General features: G+C 38.3%; 2 protein-coding genes across 2 annotated transcripts; both read left to right on the top strand.

Moving 5' to 3' along the window:
• The first annotated feature begins 4,527 nt into the window (after nt 1-4,527).
• Nucleotides 4,528-5,951, top strand: LOC103480237 (uncharacterized). Its single transcript, XM_008435116.2, has 5 exons — nt 4,528-4,601; nt 4,718-5,059; nt 5,276-5,380; nt 5,649-5,683; nt 5,793-5,951. The coding sequence occupies exons 1-5, from the start codon at nt 4,559-4,561 to the stop codon at nt 5,913-5,915; spliced, it is 648 nt and encodes a 215-aa protein (XP_008433338.1). The 5' UTR covers nt 4,528-4,558; the 3' UTR covers nt 5,916-5,951.
• A 4,073-nt stretch (nt 5,952-10,024) lies between these two features.
• On the top strand, nt 10,025-11,825 carry LOC103480236 (uncharacterized). Its single transcript, XM_017310445.1, has 6 exons — nt 10,025-10,070; nt 10,210-10,536; nt 10,623-10,658; nt 10,728-10,838; nt 11,525-11,559; nt 11,673-11,825. The coding sequence occupies exons 1-6, from the start codon at nt 10,025-10,027 to the stop codon at nt 11,775-11,777; spliced, it is 660 nt and encodes a 219-aa protein (XP_017165934.1). The 3' UTR covers nt 11,778-11,825.
• Nucleotides 11,826-12,765: the final 940 nt, after the last annotated feature.

Below are 12,765 nucleotides of genomic sequence, written 5' to 3'. Positions count from 1 at the left end.
TGACAGTATACATATTTATATCAAAAGAACATTCTTTTTTTAATGCAAATTCCAAAAAGATGTTCCCAATGCTAAACAATTCTCTTATTTCTTATTTAACTAAGATTTATTCTGCACTGAAGTCACAGCTAACCCAGATTTTGTTTGATTTTACCAATGCCAGCAGCTCCCTCTAGAGGGAGCCAGCTTGTTTTACGGCCTCCTCCCTTCTCTCCTCTCTTTCATTCTCACCCCTGTGGTTTCAGACTGCACATTATCCCCTCAGCACATCCCTCCTGTCTCCCGTCTTATTCATGCTCTTTTCTTTATTTGGCCACACTGACTAAATGAGTCGATTGATTTTATTTTACATAAAATCAGGACAATTGCCTGAGTTTTCTGATATGTGGATGAGCTCAGTTCTGTGCTCCTCCTTAGTTTAGCAAATCAATCCCAAGAACAAAAGCCAAATCCCTTGTGAAGACGCTGGCTGAGGCTAGCAATAGTGTGTCACTATCCACGATGAAACATGTCCTGTACCGACAGGGGCTGAAACGCTCAGCAAGGAGGAAGACATTGCTTTAAAAGAAACTGTAAAATGCTTGGAAGCAGTTAGAGCATGTCCTGTGGTCTGGCGATACTCAAACGGTCTAGCCATGACGACCATCGCTACGTTTGGAGGAAACATGGGAACTACAGGAACATTTTAACTGTTGAGTACAGTGATGGCAGCATCATGTTGTTGGGTTGTTTTGCTGCTGTAGCCAACAACAGTACCAACTAGAGCAAAGAATGTAATGCAAATATTGGCAAATGTAAGCAAATAGAAATCATTTTGGTAATGCTAACTGACCTACCCAAGAGAAGTTTGACCTTATTTTACTTCAGACAGTGAGGAAAAAGGTCTGTCTTTTTCTGCAGTGTATGTAAACTTGTGGTTTCAGCTCTCTATACTGAGGCCGAGGTGGAAATGAAACAACCTCACAAGATAATCAGAGAAAAGTGGGAACAGCTGAGGAAGAGCGCAGGCAGGCGAGAACGAGGTGATGGAGAACAGCTGGGACGAGAAGCAGGTCGACAAGAAGAAAGGAAGAAAACCTGAAACTATCAAACAATAAACAGAAAGAAACATAGACAAACAAGAAACAAGACCAAATTCACAAATATAATCATTGCAAAAAGGTACTATTATAAAGGAATAAAATAAAAGACAGAAAATGGTAAATAAGCAACAACAAAAAACAAAAAAAACATATGTAAGCAGAAACCTAAACGACAAAAACAGAATGCTGGGGAAAGTACTTCCTGCAGTACTTACCCCTCCCCCTGCCACGATGCCCCCTCCTCTGTCATCGACCCAAATGAAGGTAACCACAATTAGACTTTTGTGGTTATTTTCCAGAAAGCTTCACAGTGGGCCGTCCAAGCAGCATCATAATCGTTTTATATTATGATTTTACTTCTGCTAACAGCTTCCTGACGTCTCGTCTCTTCAGTCAACACAGCATGAAGAACTTTGTCTTTATAGGACCTGTTCTCTCCAGCTGCTGTAAGTTTTATTATTTAATCACTTTAAATGCATTAATAACTTTAGTATCAGTAACATTTAGAACTTCTGTACTGATGTTCTGTCAGAGTTGGTGTTTAAGTCGCCTTTTATGTTCTAACTGGACTCAAACAGAATTCCACATCTGCATCTTAAGGTTGTCAAAGTCAAGCTATCATAACTGAACTATTCCGTCACCCTCCATATTTTTTTTCTTAATTACCTTTTTCCTGACATGTTAAACTGTTATAGGGCATAGTGGTGAAACTTGGAACTGCGTCCACATGCTCAGGCATGTGTGCGTGTGTGTGTGTGTGCGTGCGTGTGTGTGTGTGTGTTCTGTGTGTATTTTGTTAACAGGTTTGGTAAACTTGTTAAAATAGCTAACTTGTGATTGGACAAGTCAAAGACACATGACTTTAATTGCGAATGTGATAAAAAGCCTATTATTCTTCTAAAACAAAGTGCTCTTTACTTTGCTTTATATTTAGAATCTTATAGGAAATTGAGAAATTTTTCGCATTTTTGAACAAAAACCCTGCAGACTTGATGTTTTTCTAATGTCTCTTTTCTCTCATTGAATGTTAAAAATTCCAAACATTAGATTGTGTCTGATTGCAGAAAGACTTTCACCTCATAATGCAAACCTCTGTTTCATTCCTCTGTTGTTTCTGTCTCTGTTTCTCAGCTGATGATTCCAACAGAAATCCGGAACAGAATGAGGTAAATACAGCATCTTGTTTACCTTTAACCATTTTACACCAGCTCTCTATCACTTTTTGTGACTTTTTAAAAAAATTTTATTCTGATTCCATCTACAGGACGCTGGATGTATTTACGAAAACTGTACAACAGGTGTTGTAAGAGTTAATACTATCTATGACACTTATGGCCGGTCCTGAGGAAGACGCTGAACTTTGACCTGGAGCGAAACGGCTCATTAATCTGCTGTTTTGATCAAAATCCTACAAAATACATGTGCATAGATATAGCTAAAATTATTTGTGTAAATCAGCAACGGAAGAACCTGTCAGATACTTTATGATCAGTGATTTCTGTAGATTGCATAAAAAACGACTGAAATAAATGAAAACAAAGGAGAATCACACAGGGTTAACATCACTCTCTTCTTTTTAATGTTTTTTAAAAGTCAGAATAAATTAAACTCTCTAAGCCATGTGTTGCTTTTTGGTATTTTTGTTTGTTTTTTTTAACACAAACTCCACTCCAGCATATGGTTAACACCTTTAAATTAACTGTATACTTAAAGACACGAGGGATTTACCTAGTCTGCATTGATCACTAAGTCTGAAGGTGAACGTCTGATCAGCAGTTCGTGGTTTCAAACTCAAGCTGACTTATCTTTGGGTGCAGGACAGCAGTGCCACATTAACTACGTGGCATAAAAATGAAAACTAATGAAAGGTTTTGAAGCAGACTAGTCTAAATCTGGACCAAAATGTAAATAAGCTGCTGTGGCATTCACATTAAGGAGCTGCTCATGCTTGTAGAAACGTCCATTTGGCCTAAAATAACAATTCAGCAAAGAAGAGTTGGCTAAAACTCTTGATGTAAAAAAAAAATCCTGATTCTAAATCAGCGCAAACATCTTACAGCAGCTGTTACCTGCATGGTTGTCATTTATTTTGTTTATGCAGCGATTGCTTTCCGCTGGGTTTTTCACATTTGCCCTGTGTCAAAAAGAGAGGCTGAGCAAATTCATCTCAGATTATTGTTGCTTTTGCTTATGAGAAAATAAATGATGTTAGATGCCAGGAGGATCACTGAAGAGCTACAGCTAAAAATGTCACCAGAGAGAAAAATGAAATCAGGCTCCAAACCTAGAAATAAACCCGTACATTTGTACTTTTATGCATAAGCAATGAGGAAGCTGCTCACACTCATTAATGTGAAAAGTCAAAAAGAGGAAGCACAGCCTGAGGAAGATAAATTTAACTCTGTGAGAGATGAGGCAGTTGTTGGTGCTATTCAGCATCTCAGACATGACAACACCTTCTTGACAGCAGCAGTGGCAGCAGCAGGGCTCGTCCAGGAAAAGCAGAAGTAGGGAGGCCTGACCGAGCGTTGTCTGTTTGTGGAGAGCAACAAGTTTGGTTTCTCTTGTTATTTTCCACCGTGGCGACACTTCTTTACAGTTTGTCTTTGGTTCTGCATTGAAACTGGACCTCTTTTAATGCAAAGAGTGAGTCCGGTATAAAAAAATATAAAGATGTTTGTGTTGTGTTTAAAAGTCAAAGAGGAAAGACTCTGACTAATTAGCTGGGTTCTGCTTCTGTTCCTGACAAATGGCTGACATCTGCATGCTCACAGCCAACGGCAGTTAAAAATGATGTAACCAGTGCATGAACAGGAGCAACATGCATATTCACCACATGAAGGCCCTGATTTTCTTTCTTTCTCTCTAATACAACAAAAACTGTACACCGAGTTTATTGGTTTTTTATATGAACGTACTTCAAAATCTCAGAACATGGAAAATGCAAAAGCTGTCAATTGTGTTTAAAAGAAAATAAAGTTACAAATAGTAATAGTTCTTTCTGCAACACGTAGCCTAAACCCGCCTCAGTATTGGCCTCCTTAGGTTAGGAAGTGGCTACTGTAGTTGAACCTTCCTATTGGTTACAACGGTTGGGCTTAGTGCTGTTATTTGACACACTGCCCCTAGTGGTGGTGAAGTGAGAAGCGCATGGAGAGAACTGATCAATAGCGGTTCTCAACTTTCGCTTTTTTGAAAAAAACAAACAAAGAAACGTCACTAAATGTAGCGACAAAGTAGATAAGTTGGTAACAGTGCATCTTTCATACTGACCTTTTTCCAGCTAAACTCTTTGTCCTGTGAGGCTGTTTGAATTACACCGACTGTACATGAATGTGGTCAAACACTCAAACGTCTCTTCCTGCCTAGCCTGATGGGGGCAGGTCCAGCAACATAAGCAGAAAACTTTGACAGTTTTGATTCCTTCTCTCTCTGCAGCAGCGTTCATTGGCTCTCTTTGCTGCAGTCAACAGGAAATGAAGAACTCTGTCCTGATAGCAGCTGTGCTTTACAGCTTCTGTAAGTATTGACTGCTTAATGACTATAAATGCTTCAGCAGAATCCATTATTATGGACTTTATTTAGGGAAACTGCTCTAATTCAGATTGAATAACTCGTTTCCTCTTTTGTTTCAGGTTGGACGTCTGGTTCAGTTTCTGGGTCTGAGATCCTGACAGTTCATCCGGGTGAAGATGTCAGACTGCAGAGCGCCAACATGTTCCAGGACGGTTCAGTGACATTCTGGTTGAGAGTGATTAATCAAACCACGACCAGTTGTATCGCTGTGATTAATGGAGTTAGTACAACCATTGACCACTGTGAAGGATTTGATAGCGGATCATTTGAAATGACAGTAAACGTCTCCAATGTTACACTCATAATTAAACGTGTGAATATCTCAGACACTGGAATATATATTTGTGGACGTTACCACAGTGCAAATCTCAAGCTCACTGTGCAACATTTACATGTAATCGGTGAGAACACTTCACTTTATGTCCCTCTAATATTTTGGCTTCTTTAGGGAAAATTTGGCTTTTTTTTATTATTTACAATGTTTTACTTTTTCTTTTTTTTTTTTGCTTATTTGTTGTTGGTTTACAAATCTAACAAAGACAAAATATTTTATAGTTAATTTCACAGATTCTCCAGACTGTATGCAGAGCGTAATGCTGATTTTATGTTTGTTGCAGAAAAGCCAAACAACATGATGCTGTTTGTTATTCCTGGTTCCGGGATCGTTGTGCTCCTCATCATTGTCATCGTTCTGATCATTCAAGTGATGAAAATTCAAACAGGTAACAGTCAGAAGAGCATAACTTAGAAAAGCAGTAACGTTTATATTGTGCATTTTTAAACGAGGAAATCCAGACAAATATTTTCTCAAATTCCTGCACAAAATTCAGAATACTCTCATGCTTGTCTAAGTGCATTTAGATATATACGTTTATATATATATGTATATATATATATGATTCAGGAGGAGAAGACAGTCTTCAGTAGTTCAGTAGCTCAACATTGTATGATTAGTGACATAACTACCATATGTTTCTGTCTGTTTCTCAGCTGCAGATGGAGACACAGATCAACATCAACAGGAGGTGAATATAAGTCTAAAGTTTCTCCCGCACGTTTTTCTCTCTCAAGACTTTTCATTTTCTAACTACAAAGTATGCTTTCTAAGTGACATTTTCTCTATGCGGCTCACAGGTTCCTGACTCGACTGAACAGAGCCGCCCTGCAGACGCTGAGAAGAAGAGGAAGAGGAGAAGAGCGCCGCCAGAGCCGGAGGTCGTGTACGCAACCTCCAAGACACATTGGAACAGGAAGTGAACCGCTGCCCAGAGTGGAACAGAAAACTCATTAATTTACTGTTTGGGTAAAATCTCTAAGCAGAAGTCATATTTTTGCCTGAGTGATTTCACTTTGTTTTGGTAGAAACAGTCTCTTGCTGTGAGCACACAGACAGGAAGATGGTATGGAGATCTTCAAGATGCAGTTTGTTTAGTTTGAAGCTTCATGAGAATAATTAATAAATAATTTTTGTTTCAAATCAAAAGTTTCCCATTTGTTGGGTTTAAATGGCATTTCTATACGGTGTTCAGAACTTCACCTGAACTTAGTTCTGAATTATTGACAGATTTTCTGATGAAAAACTGTTTTGGAAAAGTCATGCAATAACCTGTTTAATCATCAAAGTAATAAAGTGTAAAAATTGGTGGTTTGTTTCTTTACTGCTCCCTCTGGGAACTTTCAAGGGTTGGAGTGTCTCCTTATTTTAATAAATAAACCAAAAATAAATAATTGAATTTCGAGTATGCCTTGCTTTTTATTTATTTATTTATTTTTGCTTAGAAGGTTGTATTCATTAAAAAAAATCATATAACATCATCTATCATATGAACAAATAGATGTACAGTTTTTTTCCCCACTATGAAGCATCAGTTTTACACATGAGTGTTGGATCACATGTTTTCAAGTTTACATGTTTTCAAGTTCACATCAATGCAAAATGATGGTCAGTGGTGCAAGATTTGTGTCGAGAATGGTGAGTTTGAGGGTGGAACAGAGCGCAGACAAGAGCGTGGAGCAAAGGTCACGTTTAAAGTCCTTAATAACAAAACTGAAGACATACAAAAGGAACATACAAGGAGAGACAGGTCAGTGGAAAAATCCAGCAGTGAGTGACAGAAATTAGGATTGTGAGGAGCTTTGATTACATGACAGAGAACAGGTGGCTGATTAGAAACAGGACGCAGCTGAGAGTGGAGACCAGGTAGGCAGGCTGAGGGAGAGAGAGAGAAAGTAATGGCTTCAGACAGGTGTGCCCAAAGTCGGTCCTGTAGTAGGGCCGGCATCCTGCAGGTTTTAGTTCTCTCCCTGGTTTAACGCAGCTGGATCAAATGATGGCTCGTTAGGCCTAAGAAGAACATTGACATGCTGAAAAGGTTGTTATTACCACCAGGGAGAGAACTAAAACATGCCCTCAAGAATCGACTTCGGGTACCCCTGGTTTAAGAGGAGTGGAAGAGAAACACAAACAAGGATCTAACATTAAACAGTGACCAGAATCAACTAAAATCAAAAGAATGAACTACCAAACATAGGCAACAAATGCGTAACATAGTTCATAAAAATAAGTGAGAATGGAACAAATAAGTGCTGCTGTCAAGCACTTATTTAGCCGTCTTCATATCTCTCTTTAGAAGAGCGGGCCGTAATTGTTTTGACAGTCATGGAAACTTCTATTTTCTCACCTCTGCGCACTGCGATCGCAGTACAAAAATAAACTTCAGAGACTTCGGACAACTGCAGCCTGCTTTTAGTTAATCTTTACCATGTAAAGACACTTGTTTCCAGGAAGAGATGTTTGTAAGGGACTGTAAATGCAAATTAAAGTTACTTTTGGTAAAAAAAAATAAATAAAAAAAATGTTCACATTTGATGAATGAGTTCTACTACAAATGTAATTTAGTAGAAAAGTCTAATTTCAGAGAGAGAGAGTTCATTACAGATCATTTATGGTAACGTGATAAGTAACTTCTTAAATTTAATTAAGCCATCAGTATATTTTTAAAAGATGAGTCTAACTCTGCTCTGAGAGCTCTGTGTGTTTTGATGCATGGCGTTTCACAGCAGAACCAAAAATTTAACCACAATGGAAAATGACGACTCAATGCTTGGTCACAGCGGTCTGTCAACATCGCCTGGAAACACACATGTACATGTTCGGTTTAGTAAACAACCGTTTTCATAGAAATAGCTGTTCAAAGACCATCGGGGTGAGAAGTTGAATAGAGGAAGTGCAGGCTGGTGATTTCTATTTTTCATATCAATGAGAACATCTTGGTATCTTAACCATAATGTAATGACACCATTGTCATTAAGACAAACATGAAAGTCTTAAAAGTATATCAATATTTACGGGCAATACAAGACAAATTACATCTTGTGGATGAGCTTTCTGTCAATCAAGAAGTGTTTGTCGTATGTTGGACATTGTTTACCATGTTTTGGTGGTTACGTTTCTTGCATTTCGAGTTGTTAAAGGAGGTGATGTGTAAAGCCAAAATACCAAGGTCACGATAAAAGAGCTGATCGCTATGAACCTGACGATGTGAAGCAGCAGCGTTGACATGGCCTGGCCCTTCCTGTTCTCTGTTTTCTTATAGTTTCTGAGTTTCTCAGTCTCCTGAGTCGTTGCCCCTGTCTCTGTTGGTAACATTGGTAAATAGCTTGTGCAGTACTTTATCAACTCCACAGGTCTTGAACTCCTTAACACTACATTCAGTTATTCAACCCATTCATCCAGTGATTATGGGAAGCCACTGGATAGCCATGGCTGTGTGACAGAGGCGAGGCAGCCATGCACCAGCACCACCAGGCCCTCTGTCCACCACCAGCCAGCAAGGTGGGCTAAGTGTCTTGCCCAAAGACACAGCGACAAAGGCAGACGGTGAGGGAATCGAACCAACAACCAAACGACTACAGGACAAACTCCTACTAACATTTACACCATCATCCCATGTTTTGTGATTGCTCTCTCAGATTCTCATTTGGGTTTTTTGGTTTTTTTTGTTCACATTATTTATAAAATGTTGCATATATCTGACCTCAGTGGGAACTGTTTGTGGTTCCAAATTAACCCCATGTGGAAAAGAACAATAATAATAACATCTCCTCACCATCAGTCCTTCCTCTGGCTCCCTGTAGCTCAGAGAATAGACTTCAAAATGCTTTTGTTAGTTTATAACAAAACTAACAAAAGCAGTGGTTTATAGTTGCCTTTGATTAGTAGTAACTAGAACAATGATCAACATATTTGATGTCCATTTTGTCAAATGATGACATTTGACAAAATGTAATGCTTGCTTCACACCAAACGAGATTTGAGCATCAGGTGCTTCTGGTTTACATTCAAAGTCTATGTGGAGTGTTGGGCTTGCTCGACGCTTCAAAGGTTCAAAGCCCTCCAAACGCTTCAAATTGCACCACGCTAGATTCTAGAAATGCGCCTCAATGGGCCCCTGCATTGCCTCCACATAGACTTTGAATGTAAACCACATGTACCTGACACTCTAGACGTGTTTGGTGTGAACGCACCATAGCACCTCCTGCCAGTTCAGAGATATGACAAAAGTGACATCAAAGTAACATCAAAACCATTTGGTAGGTTCCTCTGTAATCACGTTCAAATTGCTGGATATGAGTCAAATTCAGGACTAAACAAGGAAGTGGCAAAAAAAAAAAAAAAATCAGACCTGAGCTTACACACTTATTGTAACAAGCCTGACCTCGTAGCATGACCTAAAAAATGTCAGATTTGTACCACGTTTGTCGGCAGTGGGAGCGTGGTCATAGTCTCATCTGTTTCTTGTTCCTCTTTACTGCAACTGAGCTTAGAAACTGATTCAACAGGAGGTTTGATAGATGCTAAAGAAAACAAATTACTTTGTCTACAAGAGAATCAAAATTTAGAAACAATAAAAATGATGACGCAAAGCTCGTCGGCTAAAATAGAAGTAACACTATTCAAAAAGTTTCAAGGTGTCGGAGGCTTTTAAACTCAAGGAGTTGATAAACGTCGCTGTTGCTGCAGCACCAAGCTTATGGAGAAACACCAGGTTGCTCTAAAATTAAGAAAAAGTTTTGATTATGTGATCAAAGTAGCAACTTAGCATAAAATACACAATTATGTTATGAATAATATTTTGCAATGACCTACATTTCTAAAACATGATCTTGCTTAATAAGATGCCTGGGAAACTTATTTGGTAGGATGAACAGATTTAACAAAACATTCAATGTTTTTCTTTTGCAACATCACTGTGGCCAACGTGTTCAGCTCAACTAGTAAAAGAAAAAAAAAAAAAGTCCACACCTCCTGGTGTTTGCAGCGCTCTGAGTGGAGCAGCGCTCATTAGCGGACGCTGCAACACACCATGAAGAACTTCACCTTTATACCAGCTTTACTTTACTGCAGCTTTTGTAAGTTCTGACGCTGGATTAATAATGAATGGATTCAGAACTGGCCAAAAAATTAAAAAGAAGGACGTGATTCATTTATTTAAAAGGAATGCAAACGCTTTTTTCAAGGTGAAAGTAAGTCTTCTGTCTGATGTTTCAGGTTCGGTTTTAGTCTCTGGGTCTCAGATGGTGAAGGTCCAGCCAGGTGAAGATGTGACACTGGTGTGTAGAAAGAAGTCCAGTGGACTATCCTACTGGTTCAGACTGAGAGAGAAGATCAAGGTTAACTGTATCTCTGTCATGGTTGATAACGGCAATGTTCAAAACTGTGACGGATTTCAGAAGGAAAAGTTTAACATGAGCTCCAACAACTGCATCGTCTCTCTTAAAATCAAAAAAGTGAATATTTCTGATGCTGGACTGTATTTCTGTGGAGTTAAAAGAGATGCAGCCATAGTTTTCAGTGTGATACATTTACATGTGAAAGGTAAGAAAATGTTTCACAATTTTTCTCAAATTCTTTAAACATTTCTATTTCTCTCAGCCAATCTCTTTACTGTATTTTATTTAAAGACACAAAGGCGTTTTATGAGGACGCAGAGAAACAAAGTAAGAATTTTTTAATTCTTTACAGACATTAAGCCACGTTCTGATCTAATCAGTGGCTTTTTGTTGCAGAAGAACCTGATGTAAACTTGTTCCTGATAAGTGTGGCTCTCTACTGTACGAATTGTCTCCTAATCATTATCATCATCCTCCTGTGTGTCAAAGTCATTAAACTTCGTAAAGGTAATATTAATGTTACATTTGAAGGGTTGAGTATCACTTTTTAATTGTTGTGACATGTTTTAGAGTAATGGCCTTTTTTACCAGGCGATTAATCTAAATTTGAGATAATCGTACTAAAAATCTGTTGTAACATGTATGTAACACTGGAAACACAAAAATCCTCTTTAGCTTCTTTAAGAATATATATGTTTGACCATCTTTACATCTTTTCCACATGTTGCAAGCCACATTTGTACCAATGCCCCTGAAACAAAGAAGTATCTCAGTTCTTCCATTTCTTGATTATATATAAATATAATCCTCACACATTCACAGCCCATATTTGGCGGTGTGCATCTTTTAATTAATAATTCAGGTTACTCTATTCCGACAAAATAAGTGTTTCAATGCACATTGAAATGGAGTTGACAAAGTATTGCATTCGTTATATTACTTTTTTTTTTTGGAAGTTAGATGAAAGTAAAAAGTGTGACAACCAAACCTATTATTGCAAATCTATGGTATTTCTAGTAAAAGAAAAAAAAAATTGGAGCTCTATTCTTCCCACATTACAATTATCCTCTTCTTTCTAACAGTATATTTTAAAATTCTGAAATTACAATCTCATGTTGATGCTTTGTTTAAATAGTTTTACAGTTCACTGTCAAACTTTATGCATAACAAATATGTTTCTGTCTCTCACTCAGTTAACACCCAGGATAGAAACTCGTGTCAAAATGAGGTGACTGCAACTTTAACACTTCGTGTCGCTTGGCTGAATATTGAATGTTTTATTTATTTTTGTCTTTGATTGCGCAGGGTGTACAGTAATAAACGCTCTGGTTGTGTTTGCAGAACCCTGGCTCTCACGAGCTGACCTACGCCTCGGTCAGCTTTGAGAAAGGTGGAAAGAGAAGAAGAGAGGTGGAGCCAGACGTCGTGTACGCCGCCACCAGATAGAGAAGAACTGCAGCGCTGAGACACTGATGTGAAACTTTACAGTCAATAAATAGCAGATAAACCAACATTCTTCACTGTGTCCATGTCTGTGTTTATATTAGGAATCAGAAACTGGTTTATCATAACTTTATGGTGAATGTGCTTGTTGCTTATTGAAGCAACAAGCATCATCATCATCGTTTACTGTCTCCGTTTCCCAGGTGATGATTTGGACACGTCCACATCGGACTGAGGTGAATCTACTTCAGTTATTTTCTCTAAGTTGGATTTAGCATCGAATCATTTCTTTTCTTTTTAACTTATACAGCATTCTGATGTACAGAGACGTGTTTGCACCAGATACGAAGAGCTGTGTGAGTTGAAGAGGAAATGGAACTGCAGCTCATAGCGACACTGATGCCTTTTCAGCTTCCTGTCTGAATTAATAAATTAATATAGTGAAGAAGACATTATATATATACATATACATATTTCTTTTCAAGTGAATCTTTGTCTTAATATTGTAATTTGTGTCAAAAGAGATCAAGGTCGTTTTCATGACACATCAGCTGACCTGACTGAAGCAGAAATGCTGAAGAACAGATTTAAATTCTGAGATTTTTTGGCTCACAGCTTTGTAAAAAAAAGAAAAAAAAAACATTTTCATAGTTGTGAAAATGTGAGGAACACGTCAATGTGAGGAGAATGTGAGGAACACGTCAACTACCACAGTTCCTCTACAAATAAAATCCCCAAAAGTGTGGAGTGCATGTCCATTTTTCTATTTAGCAAGTCCAAAATGCAAATACAAATGCTGCTTCTTGCGTTCAGCTTCTATGTGCTTCAAATCTGGAACAAACTTCCAGAAAACTGCTAAACAGCTGAAACACTGAGTTCCAACGTCTCCGTCGCTAGAGGACCCAAATTTGGGTCCTCGGCGCTTGCCGCAACAAGATCAATTAAAAACACATGCTATACATTTATCAATATAGGCATATTGCATATCCAC

This window comes from Poecilia reticulata, linkage group LG18, assembly GCF_000633615.1.
Source record: "Poecilia reticulata strain Guanapo linkage group LG18, Guppy_female_1.0+MT, whole genome shotgun sequence".
Lineage (NCBI taxonomy): Eukaryota > Metazoa > Chordata > Actinopteri > Cyprinodontiformes > Poeciliidae > Poecilia > Poecilia reticulata.
The sequence above is the reverse complement of the archived record's forward strand: the minus strand, read 5'-3'. Positions and strand labels throughout refer to the sequence as shown.